General features: G+C 37.8%; 2 protein-coding genes across 8 annotated transcripts in view; one reads left to right on the top strand and one right to left on the bottom strand.

Moving 5' to 3' along the window:
- CDC123 (cell division cycle 123) overlaps nucleotides 1-12,807 on the top strand; it is a 350,374-nt gene that overhangs the window by 85,123 nt on the left and 252,444 nt on the right. The window lies entirely within an intron of this gene.
- Nucleotides 1-12,807, bottom strand: part of UPF2 (UPF2 regulator of nonsense mediated mRNA decay) — an 84,031-nt gene that overhangs the window by 49,121 nt on the left and 22,103 nt on the right. For all 7 annotated transcript variants that reach the window (XM_060778266.2, XM_060778263.2, XM_060778267.2 and 4 more), the window contains exons 4-5: nucleotides 761-921; nucleotides 247-444 (exon numbers count right to left, since the gene is read on the bottom strand). In XM_060778266.2, the coding sequence (XP_060634249.1) occupies nucleotides 247-444; nucleotides 761-921 (359 nt within the window). The remainder of the gene's footprint in view (nucleotides 1-246; nucleotides 445-760; nucleotides 922-12,807) is intronic.

The raw sequence follows: 12,807 nt of genomic DNA, 5'->3' as shown, positions 1-12,807 counted from the left end.
GCTGAGGACTTGTGTTTTTATTGTTTCTACTGTTTTTATATGACTTATGTTAATGTTTTTAATTATTTTATGTTGTTGAGGGCATTGCTGACTGTAAACCACCTTGAGTCACCTTTGGCTGAGAAAGGCGGTATATAAATATGGTAAATAAATAAATAAATAAATTAGAAGAACCACGGGTAAGGCTAAAACCCTATCAACCCTTCTAGGTCAAAACATTCAGCAGTAAATGCCAATATACTGTACCTTTAGCGTCCTCTTTGCTTGAGTCCTTGTTCGGTGGACACTTTTCATTATCCTTGAATAAGATTGCTGGCACAAATGCTTTCAAGTCAATAAGATTCTCATAGAAATTTCGAGCATCTTCATCTTCCCAGATGCCCCCGTCTAAGTCATATTCACCAGGTTTGCCGGGGGTAAAAATGTCAATGCCAGGACCATGTTCTAGAATAATACACACAACAGTAGATCACTATTAATTTTAAAGTGGAATTTTTGGTAAGAAATATCTCACTGTGTTTTAATCTTATGCCCATGTCCCTTAATGTACACACTTTTAGTGGTTTTGTTTTTATCTATGTATTTTAACGATGTTGGACCCCACCTTGAGAAGAGACATATAAGAAATATTTTAAAAATTATTATTATTATTAAAATTATTATTATTATTACTATTGTTACTATGATTATGAACTAAGCAAAATGTCACTGTGGTAAAAAGCTATTATTATCCCTATCTTCCTGTCTAGAAGACTCATACCTTCTGGTACTGGCTTCTCCTGGGGAAGATCAGGCATATTTTCATCCAGAAGATCAGCTAAAGACTGAGAGTTTGCCAACAACTTCTGATAGGACATGGCAAATTCTTCATATTGTTTATGTCGATCTTCACTTAATTCCCCTTTAGAGTGCAGAATACGCCTAGAAGAATCATACAGAGCGAGAAAAAATAACATCACAAGGATCAACAGTTTTTCTAACATTCCCTTCACATTCAAGTCAGCCCCAAATGTCACAGAGGTGAACTGATGGTGCAACATTTAAAACCTCTAAAATATTCCACATTAAAAATCATAACAAATATCTGATATTGTTTGACTGTAGAAAACACGAACACACAAAAGGACCATGTCTAAGTCTAGGCAGGTTTGGGGGTCAACATTAGGGACTTTGTTATGATCTATGGGCAAGCTGAAGGTCATTCACAGAGAAGGGAAAATGGCAGCATCACTTCAGCAGATCAGCCACCCCCCACCCCTGGCCACTGTTGCAATCATTTTCCCGAGGAGGGATTTACAGAGACTCGAATCGGCAACATGGTTGAGAGTAGAGAAGTCAATATCTCATCTAGGGTCTCCCAGGACAGACTAAGCTCTCACTTTTTATAGCGCTACTCAGAGGAAATGATGGGCATCTCCGAGCCTAATTCAAAGTGATGGTTTTGACCTATAAAGCTCTATACGGTTCGGGCCCAGCTTACTTGTCCGAACGCATCTGCCCCTACATCCCACCGTGCAATTTAAGATCATAGGGGGAAGCCCTGCTCTCGCTCCCGTCAACAGCGCAAATGTGGCTGGTGGGGACAAGGAGCAGGACCTTCTCGGCAGTGGCTCCCTGCCTATGGAACACACTCCCAAAGGAGATAAGATCTGCTCCGTCGCTCCTGACCTTAAGAAAAAAAAATATAATCATGGTTCTGGGACCAGGCCTTCGGACAACAGATGTATGCAGCTTTTAGTAGGAAAAGGACTGGAACGGCGACTCGACTGATGAGATTGTTTTATGGTTTTAATAACTGTTTTGATATTTGATGATGTACTGTTTTTAATATGATTTATGTTTAAAGTGTGGTTTTACTGTTGTAGTTGTAAGGCATTGATTTTTTTCCATTATCTATGTGTAAATCGCTTTGATTCCCCCAAGGGGGAAAAAGCGGTATATAAATGCTGTAAATAAATAAATAAATGAATGAATAATAACAATAATAATAATAATTCTTTTTTATTAGACTTAATGTACTAAGGCTTTTCAGGCTGATTTTTTACCAAAATGTTTAGACTTATATATAAGCATATACAGTAAAATCACAGATAGCAAAGGATTACAATACTTAACCAACCCTCCTATCTCTGGGACAAATTACACTAATGTTCTCTATATTCTCTTAGGTATTATTTCTGAAATAGTGCCTGTAATGTACTTTTGTCTTTAACCTAAAATAACCACTGTACTTCACAATGTTATAAAAGCAAAATACAACATATTTGACCACCAAGCATGTCAAAGATGGTCCAAGAAAGAATGGGGGAAGGGTGATCCACAGACAACAAGCAGCCTTCCAAGGTCTCCAGGCATTCCTGCAAATGTTTGCTTTTATTTTAGAAAAAAAGAATTCACGTAGGTTGACAGAATGCCTCTTCTAGACCTAAAGCAGCACTGGAAGAAGGAATACATGGTAAAATTGCCCCATGAACTCTAGGGGAGCTTTTAATGTTTTTCAAAAGTTAGTAAAATGTGGCACAGCCGTGGAGGCAGCTCTATAAAACGTCCCTTCTCCAACCAATTCTTGCAGCTGCCCAGCACTGGTGTATGATAAATTGAAATGGTGTTTGATAAATTGAAATGTCACCTTTGACTCATGGCGATGGAAATATGAGAATAAACTATATGGGTAACGATTTTATATCCTCTGAAAGCAATTAAATGCATTTTGATGCTTAATACCTATTGCCTGGAGTGATTCATCCCATATGACTTAAATGCAGGGCACACTCTGATAAATAATTGGGGATTAAATACCCAAAAGCTGACATGACCAAAAAAAAAAAAAACCCCAAAAGCTTCAAGTGTCTCCAGACCTGGGCTGATCAGTCACCCCATGGTTGATTTTGAGGCTTCAATCTGCTCATTCCCCCAACTCTACTGAAGCACCAAGTTCAAAAAAAGGTACAAATTTCCTCTCTCAGAAACATCTGGGAGGGCTGATATTCTTCGTTCTTGGTCTGGAAGAACTATCCCCAAAATTCGTTGTCCAATGGATTTGAAAATGTGCGTATTTTAAAAACTTGGGTGATCAATTATGACATTTTCAATAAAAATTAAAATCATTATAAAATCAAGATAAAAAATAAAAATTAAAGTGATTGCTTAGTGCAATAGTGCTTCAACTATCTACAACAGTGTTTCTCAACCGAATTCTGAGACACCTTAATACAGTTCCTCATGTTGTGATGACCCCCAACCATAAAATTATTTTCGTTGCTACTTCATAACTGTAATTTTGCTACTGTTATGAATTGTAACATAAGAATCCAATATGCAGGATGTATTTTCATTCACCAAATTTGGCACAAATACCTGATGCGTCCAAACTTGAATACTAGTAGGGTTGGGGGTGTATTGATTTTGTCATTTGGGAGTTGTAGTTGCTGGGATTTATAGTTAACCTGCAATCAAAGAGCATTCTGGACTCCACCAACTATGGAACTGAACCAAGCTTGGCACACAGAACTCTCATGACCAACAGAAAATTGGTCATGGGAGAGTTTGGTGGACATGACCAATAGTTTGGTGGGCACTGACCTGGAGTTTTGGGAGCTGTAATTCACCAACATCCAGAGAGCACTGTGGACTTAAACAATGATGGATCTGGACCAAACTTTGCACAAATACTCAATGTGCCCAAAGTTGAACACTGAAGGAATGTGGGGAAAATAAATTTGATATTTGGGAGTTGTAGTTTCTGGGATTTATAGTTCACCCACCAATGATAGAATTGGGCCAAACTTTCCACACAGAACCCCCATGACTGACAGAAAATACTGTGTTTTCTTAAGGTCTTTAGCAACCCCCCTGACACTCCCTCATGACTCACCCAGGGGTCCCAACCCCCAGGTTGAAAAACACTGATCTCCAATGTATTAGGCAAATAAAGCACAGATGTGATAACTACAAACAACACAGTGTTTCAAGAAATCTTGTAAAATGACCTTATAATCAAATGGCATTCTGTAAGCATATATAAAAGGAAAAATCTAAAATAAACCAATAAACCATTACTCTCTGATGAAAAGGAACTTAACTGAAATAAACAATGCTCAACAAAAACCCACTTCACTTTAGAAGAACAGATGTTATTTTTAGTTAGTATTTTGTAGTTTAATTTCACAAATTAAATTTTATTTTCCAATACAAAAATGGACTGGAAAAGTCAAGCTGTAAATTATCTATAAGGAAATGCAATCAGGTAACCCAAAAGTAACAAATGCAACTAAATAACCGTGGCCTGAATTCAGTTGTTAGTCCCAAGCAGAGCTGATCTACTGACTAAATGTAAGTTACTTTCATAAAGATAGACCTACCAAGTTACAGTTGATACAGTGAGTCTATTCCAGTTGGGACTAAAAATTAAATGTAGGTATTACAGCCAGTCCCCAAGTTGTGAACAAGACAGGTTCTTGATCTCATCCTAACAAACACAGAATAATCAAACATGTAGTCAAAGTGGTCAGATCCTTAGGAGCATGTGACCGTGTGCTCCTGCAGTTTGTGATAACGAAGGAAGGCTGAAACTAAGACAAGTCAAACCTGCATTCTGGACTTTAGAAGAGCTAACTTCCTGAAAATGAAGGAAATACTGAGCAGCATTCCTTGGACGCCGATACTAAAAGACAAGGGGGTTACAGATGGATGGGAGTTTTTCAAGAGTGAAATACTCAAGGTGGAATTGCAAACAGTGCCAACAAAGAGAAAAAATATGACAAGTGCAAAGAAGCCAGAATAGATGACCAAAGAAATTCTAACAAGGCTAAAACTCAAAAGAGACAAGCGTAAGAAGTGGAAAAGAGGAGAAATCACCAAAGAAGAATTAAAAAATAACCAACTCCTGTAGGGAAAAGTTTCACAAGACTAAATGTCAAAATGTGCTCAGGCTTGCCAGAGACATTAAAAACAATAAAAAGGGGCTTCTTTGCTTATGTTGGTAGAAAAAGGAAGAACAAGGAGGTGGATAGGGTCTCTGCGAGGAGAAGATGGGGTAATGCTGACAGGGGATAGGGAAAAGCCAGAACTACTTAATGCCTTCCTTACCTCCGTCTTCTCACTAAAAGAAAGTCATCCTCAACCTCAGCAACATGGACTGGATGAAGGATTAGAGGAAATCCAACCCCAAATAGGGAAAGAAGTCATTCAGGAATACCTGGCTGCGCTAAACGAATTCAAGTTCCCAGGGCAAGATTAACTACATCCAAGAGTATTAAGGAACTAGCAAACCTGCTGGCAATCATCTTTGAGAGTTCTTTGAGAACGGGACAACTCCAAACAGATTGAAGGAGGGCAAATGTGGTCTCTATCTTCAAGAAGGGAAAAGGGACAACCTAAAAAATTACCATCTGGTCAGCCTCATGTCAATACCAGGCAAGATTCTGGAAAATATAGTTAAAGAAGTGGTCTCCAAACACTTAGAAACAAATGCGGTGATCACTAATAGTCAACATGGATTTATCAAACACAAGTCACAAAAAAGAGATCACTAATCTGATCTCTTTTTTCAATAAGAGTTACAAGCTGGGTAGGGAATGCCATGGATGTAGTGTATCTGGATTTCAGTAAGGCCTTTGACAAGACCCCCCATGACCTTCTAGCAAACAAACTAGACAAATGTAGGATAGGCAAAACTATGGTCAGGTGGATCTGTAATTGGTTAAGTGAACAAACCCAGAGGGTTCTCACCGATGCTTCCTATTTATCCTGGAAAGAAATGACGAGCGGAGTGCCGCAGGATTCCGTCCTAGGCCCGGTCCTGTTCAACATCTTTATTTATTTTATTTTTTTGTTGTGTCAGCAGCGACCTGAGAAACTGCAAATCACTTCTGGTGTGAGAGAATTGGCCATCTGCAATGACGTTGCCCAGGGGACGCCCAGATGATTTTTGATGTTTTATCATCCTTGTGGGAGGCTTCTCTCATGAGGAGCTGTAGCTGACAGAGGGAGCTCATCCACCCCTCCCCGGATTCGAACCTACGACCTGTCAGTCCTGCCGGCACAGGGGTTTAACCCACTGCGCCACAGGAGGCTCCTAACATCTTTATTAATGACTTAGATTAATGGTTAGAAGGCATGATCATAAAGTTTGCAGATGACACCAACCTCGTCTGTGGAACTCACTCCTGGGGGAAATCAGGGCATCTACATCCCTCCTTGCCTTCAGGAGGAAGGTAAAGACGTGGCTATGGGACCAGCCCTTTGGACATCCTGACAGTTAGATATAGAAACCAGATGGATAGGACCGATAATGTGTGGTAGTAGAATCTAAACTATGAGACTGTTAAACGCTGACCAGCAATGAGGTTTGTATTGCTTTTATTGTTTTATTGCTTTTACAGGTTTTATGGTTATTTGATAATAATTTATTGCTGATGTTAATTGTTATCACTGCTATAATTGCTGTCGTTAACTGATGTTGTGTTTTTGTTGTCATGTAATGCGGGCATTGAACTGTGCCTTGCTTGTGTAAGCTGCCCTGAGTTCCCCCCGGGGTGAGAAGGGCGGGGTATAAGCGACCTAAATAAATAAATAAATGTCTTAATTTGTTCCTTTGATTTTATATATATATATATATACACACACACACACACACACATATTTATATACGTATATTTATGTGTATGTTGTTTTTGTTGTTAGTTCATTATTTGTTATTTTATTATTTTATTTGTTATTTTACTTTGTTTTACTTTGTTATATTTATTTTATTTGTTTTGTTTTGTTTTATTGTGCGTTATGGGGTTTGATAGGTATTTTATTTTTTATTTATTTTATTATTATTATTATTATTTATTTTGTATAAAACTGGAATTTTGCTTTTGTCTATTTGTCTATTTGCTTGGTGTGTTGGGGAACCCTAGATTGTGTTAGTATTGTAGGAATATCAGGAGTTTTGGCTTTGACGGTGGGGGGGGGGGGGAATAGCGAATGGTCTTGTCTTCTGTCTCTTCTCTCGTCTTTCCTCGGTTTTTCTTCGCAATATGCACTTCGCAATGTGTTGTTTTACTGTCGTCTTTCTCACTTCCATTTGTGGCTAAGATGAGCATACAGATAAAGCACAAGACTACATGCTCTGCCCAGATTTTCAGAGGCACGTGTACCAGAAAGAACTAAGTATCAACAATGCTAAGATTGTTGCCTATTGTTTTGGGTTCCCTTTATACTTCTGTCTCTTTTTATCTCTTCACTCGGCTTTGCCGGCTGTCCTCTTCCTTCCTTGGTTTCTGTCGTACCTCCTTCTGTTCTCCCCTCCCCGCGCCTCCGCGCCTCCATGAGTAGTAAAAGAAGAAAGTATTTTTTCCTGACGGACGAATTAAAAAAACTCCAATTTAGGTTTAGATGGGAAAAATCCGAAGGTCTAATGGTTACCTATAAAGAACAAAGATATTGGCTTACTTCCGAAGAAAAGGCAAGGGACTTCTATAAGAAATTGAAGAAAGACAATGAACAAAATACCACCAACGATTCAAATAAGACAAGAACAACGAAGAAACGCCGCCACTCTTCGCCAGATTATACCAAAGCAACAACCAGTAGAGACTCCCTGCAGCCGAACAACACCGAAGAAGGTGAAATTACCTCGGATGAGAAACCTTTTAATAATAAAAATGATGATGAATGACATACAAATAGAAATAAAGTGTTTCTCAAACAATATTAATGGACTCAACTCATTGACTAAAAGTAAAAAGGTCTTTAACTATCTTAAGAGAACTAAATACGATCTAGTGGTGTTATAGGAAACCCATATAAGACAAAAACACGCATCACATTTGATAAATAAAAACGTAGGTAAAGATATGACTCTTTAGCAGCGGAAAAAAAGAGGGGTGGTTACATATGTAAAAGAGAATATACAAGCCGAACTCGCCTTCAAAGATCATGAAGGTAGAATAGTGGGGGTAAAGCTAAGAATAGGAGGGTCAACAACCTTAGTTTGCAATATATATGCGCCAAACGGTCCAAAGACCAAATTCACAGAGACACTAAAGCAACATATAGAAGAACAAAACTTTGATAACCTGGTCATCTTTGGGGATTTTAATGGTGTTCTAGATATAGACACAGATAAAAACCCCAAAAAGAAAAACAGGAAAAAAGAAGAAATCAGCACACTTCCAAAATCTCTGCTAAAATTGAAATACGAATTCGACCTACAAGATACCTGGCGAACACACAACCCAACAAAAAAGGACTATACATTTTTCTCTAATAGACACTTAAGCTGGTCCAGAATCGATATGGCCTGGACCTCCAAATCTCTAACCCCCAAAATAACACAAATAAAAATTCTGGCCAGAAACCACTCGGACCTTTGCTCAATAGAAATGAAAATTAATCACAGAAACAACACAAGAATCGCTGTAAAGAATCTGGCTTAAAACCAACCATGGCCGGGTAGCAGACATCTTCTTTGTAGCTCCCGAGCAAAAGAGCAGAATGCAGTGATAAATGGATCAAGAATTTCTCTTTATGGACTGGAAAAGAGGTGAAAGCGCAGTGTGTTTAAGGAGCTGAAAAAGAGGAAGCCTAAAAGGTAAATTATTACCGTTTAATTGCTTTTGATTTATGAGCTCCAGCAGAGGGAGTGGAAAGGGAGTGAAAAGCTGGCTTCGGCTTCGGCTGAAAGTGAAACTAACCTTTAAATTACAAGTGCGTCATAAGCCTTGCTACTTAAATAAAACTTTTGAGAGACTGGATTTAATGATTTTGAAAGGCAAAATGCAATGATCAAAGGCATGCTTTTCCTATGAAGAAGGAGTGAATTACTATCGTCAGTTAAAGCGAATTCCCCGGTATAAGGGAAGTGTTGCAAGTGTTGCAAGACATATTTGGCTGGAAATTCTTGGACTGTGCTGAATGACTGAATGAGTAGGAGTAGGAAGACACATCAAGGGAAAGACACACCAAGAGAGACTCCAAAAAACCCTCTGTGGGAACGTATAAAACCCTCAGATAGATCTCTCTCAAGACTTTCTAGATTGGAAAGGGTGGAGAAAAATCCTGAGACTCCCCAGGTTCCTCAGCTCCCTAAAGATATGAGTGCAGTTAGACGTAGCCCCCCCTCAATGAAGGGGGGTAATCAGCTAAGAAGGACCCCCCCCCCCAAATAGGGGGTAGTACCTCTACGTCATTGCCATGTCTAACTGCAAAACCAACTGGATCAGAAGAAAGAAGTGAGAGGGAAGAACCGGGGAAATCGGAGAAAGAAATGAGCAGTAGTCAAATGATAAATAAAATAGCAGATCTGATCAAAAGCGAGATTCAGTTATTACAGCAAGAGATACTGACAAGTACTCAAGAAATGAAAACAGAGTTGGATGCGGAACGAAAAAGTTCAGATAGAAAATTTCAGGCAATACAAGAAGCTTTGAAAACAATACACGGAGAAATACAAATGAATAAAGCAGAAATTGAAAAAAGTAAACAGGAACAACTTGTACTCAAACGGCAAACACAACAAAATGAAAATAGACTTTCAGATATGGAAAGAAAGTTTGTTTATATGCAAGACAATCAAAGAAGGAATAATGCAATAATTAAAAATTATCCAGAAGGGAATAAAAAAGAAGACCTGAAAGCTGAAATCCTGAGGTGGTTGCAAAAGATTACGCCGGCATTGAATTGGTCAGAATTGGATATAGAGAGAGTTCATCGCCTTCCGGCTGGAAGAAATAAAATAACACCCAGAAATATAATAATTCGATTCCATAATTTTGCAAAGAAGGAAGACCTGATGAAAATACTTAAGAAGAATCCTGATTACCTAAAGATGGGTGATTCAAAATTGGAGATATTTAACGACTACTGCCCAGAAACTAAGAATTGGAGATATTCAATGAAGCCTATCACGATCCAGTTAATGAAGGCTGGAATTTTGTATACCTGGGGATACCCAATCTTTCTCAAGTTCCAATGGAAAGGCAAGAGATACAGAATAGACTCACTGGAACAAGGTTATCAACTACTGGAGGAGCTTGGAATAGTAAGAAGACAAGAAAGAGATCGGAAGGAAGAGGAGGAGAAGGGTCCGGATGGAGGAGAACTGGAGGAATTAATCGGTGCCGTTGGAGGAATCGAGATGTAAGAAGAAATCAATCACTGCAATCAAGTTTTTTTTTAATCTAAAATGAGCACTCGGGGGGAGGGAGACTCTGGGCCATGGGATGACTTCACACCCCCCTACCCAATTGGGAAGGCCGGGGGCCATGATTGGGACGAGAAGTCCCGAAGATTGGAAGGGGAGGAAGGGGGGAATGAGGGAAGTGGGGGGATTGGGGGGGAGTGGGGAATGGGGAGTAAGGGTAGGGGAGGGAAAGGGACAAGGGTTCACGTTGTTTCAAGCCACAAAAAAGCTTTTAAAGGGAAAGGGAAATGATGTCCCATAAATTAAGAATTTCAACGCTTAACACGAGAGGGTTGGGGACGGTAATTAAGAGAAGGCGGATCGAATCTCTACTGAAGAAGGACGCGGCGGACGCCATCTTCCTACAGGAAACACATCAAAATAAGCGAGGCTCAAATGAGCTAAAGTCGAACTGAATAAGGAACTATGAAACATCTTTTGGGTCATCAAAGTCAAGAGGAGTAGCAATAATAATAGCAAAGAAATGTAATTTTGTCATAAACAAGGTATTGAAAGATGAAGAGGGAAGATATATAATAATATATGGGGAAATAGGGGAGGAAAAATATGTATTAGTAAATGTATACGCACCAAATGTAAAACAGCAAGAATTTTATGAAAAAGTGTTAGAGCAAATAGAGAATTACCATCAACAAAATGTAATATTTGGAGGAGATTGTAATTGCTGTATGGAATTAAAGAAGGATAAAACTACGATAGCATCAAAAGCTAGAAACATTGAAACAACGGAATTAAGCAGAGTAATGAATAAATGGCAATTAAAGGATGTGTGGAGATTGGTAAAAGGGAATGAAAGTAGATATACATATTATTCATCGGTACATAAGGTGTATACAAGAATTGATTATATTTTCGTCTCCAAAAATATGACAAGTAAAGTGCTAAATGCTGATATAGGTATGATTAAGATTTCGGATCATGCTTTGGTTTCAATTGAGATTGCGTTGAAATGTGATTATGACAAAATGAAAAGGTGGAGGTTAAATAAAAGAATACTAAATCATAAAGAGATAGTAGATAAAGTGCAAGCAGAATGGCAAGAAATATGGGGCTTTAATGAAAAGGGGGTGACAAAAGGAGTTCTATGGGACACTATGAAAGCAGTGAACAGAGGGTTATGTATAAAAGAGACAATTAACTTAAAAAGAAGGCAAGAAGAAAGGAAAAGGAATTTAGAAAGAGAAATAGAAGAGATTGAAAAAGCATATGTAATAAAGAGAGATACACGAATTTATGCTAGGTTAAGAGCAAAAAAAGAGGAATTGGATAAAATGGAAATAGACGAAGTACAAGAAAATTTAATTTATTTAAGGAGGGAATATTTTGAGTTTAGTGATAGGAATTCAAAGATGCTAGCCAAATCAACACAGAAAAAGAAAATGGAAGGAATGATAAATACGATAAAAGATAAAACAGGTAAACTATGTAGAGCTATGAAAGAAAAATTGAAAGTATTTGAGGAATTTTATAAAGACCTATATCAAACCAAAGCAAGCCCCATAGAGGCAATTAGGAAATATGTGGAAGAAAATTGGGAGAGTAAGCTGGAGGAGAAAGATAAAGAGTTACTGGAACAACCTATTAAGAAAAAAGAAATAGAGGAAGTCATTAATAAATTAAAAGTAGGAAAAGCTCCAGGCTTGGATGGTCTAGGGACAGAATATTATAAAAGCTTTAGAGAAGTTTTAACCCCAAAATTATTGGAATTGTATAATGGAATAATGAAGGGAGATAAAATACCTGAATCATAGAGGAGATCATTAATAATATTAATACCCAAACCTGATAAAGACTTAACAGACCCAGGGTCATATAGGCCTAACTAGAACTAACTAGATGGCAACAAATGATTAATAAGTACTGTAATGGAAGTAAAAGAAACAGACTAAATAAACAGTTATGGTATAGATCGCAAAAGGAGGGTGGACTAGCGCTACCTAATATAAAAAAATATTATGAAGCAAGTAGATTAAGTTTGGTTATAGAAGGAATGGTCAAAAAAGAGGGAATAGATTGGCTTAGTAATGATTCAGGAAAAGTGGAAGATGAAATTTGGAATATATTTTTTAAACAGTTTACTAGAAAAGAAATGAGGGAAATTAGAAACCCAATGCTGAGTAACATACTGAAAGTATGGAATAAATATAAGGGGAGGTTGATAAAGAAAGGATCAATTATAACCCCAATAGTGATGGAAAAGAAATTCCCAAAAATTTTTTAAAAAGCAATGGATAAAAAGGTAAGGGAAATAAATTTAGATAGGATAGGGGATTGGATGAAGGTGGAAATGAAGAGGGAAATGATGTTGGAAGAGTTTAAAGAAATAAAATTGTCATGGTTTCATTGTATACAATTAGAACAATGGTTAATGAACTGGAAAAAAAATAATAGAAATGGAAGCCAACTCAATCAATTCGAACAAATAATACAGAAGGGAAGGGCTGTAAAAGAACATGAAAACTTGAGAGGTATAATTAGCAAAATCTATAAGATACTAATTGAAATGAAGGATGAAAAAATAAAAAAGTATACCCTTAAGGAGATTTGGGAAGAGGATTTAGGGATAAAAATAAGTGAAATAGAGTGGCGACAACTATGGGGACAAAGACATTTAA

Source organism: Anolis sagrei, chromosome 5 (assembly GCF_037176765.1).
Source record: "Anolis sagrei isolate rAnoSag1 chromosome 5, rAnoSag1.mat, whole genome shotgun sequence".
In the NCBI taxonomy this organism is placed as follows: Eukaryota; Metazoa; Chordata; class Lepidosauria; order Squamata; family Dactyloidae; genus Anolis; species Anolis sagrei.
The sequence above is the reverse complement of the archived record's forward strand: the minus strand, read 5'-3'. Positions and strand labels throughout refer to the sequence as shown.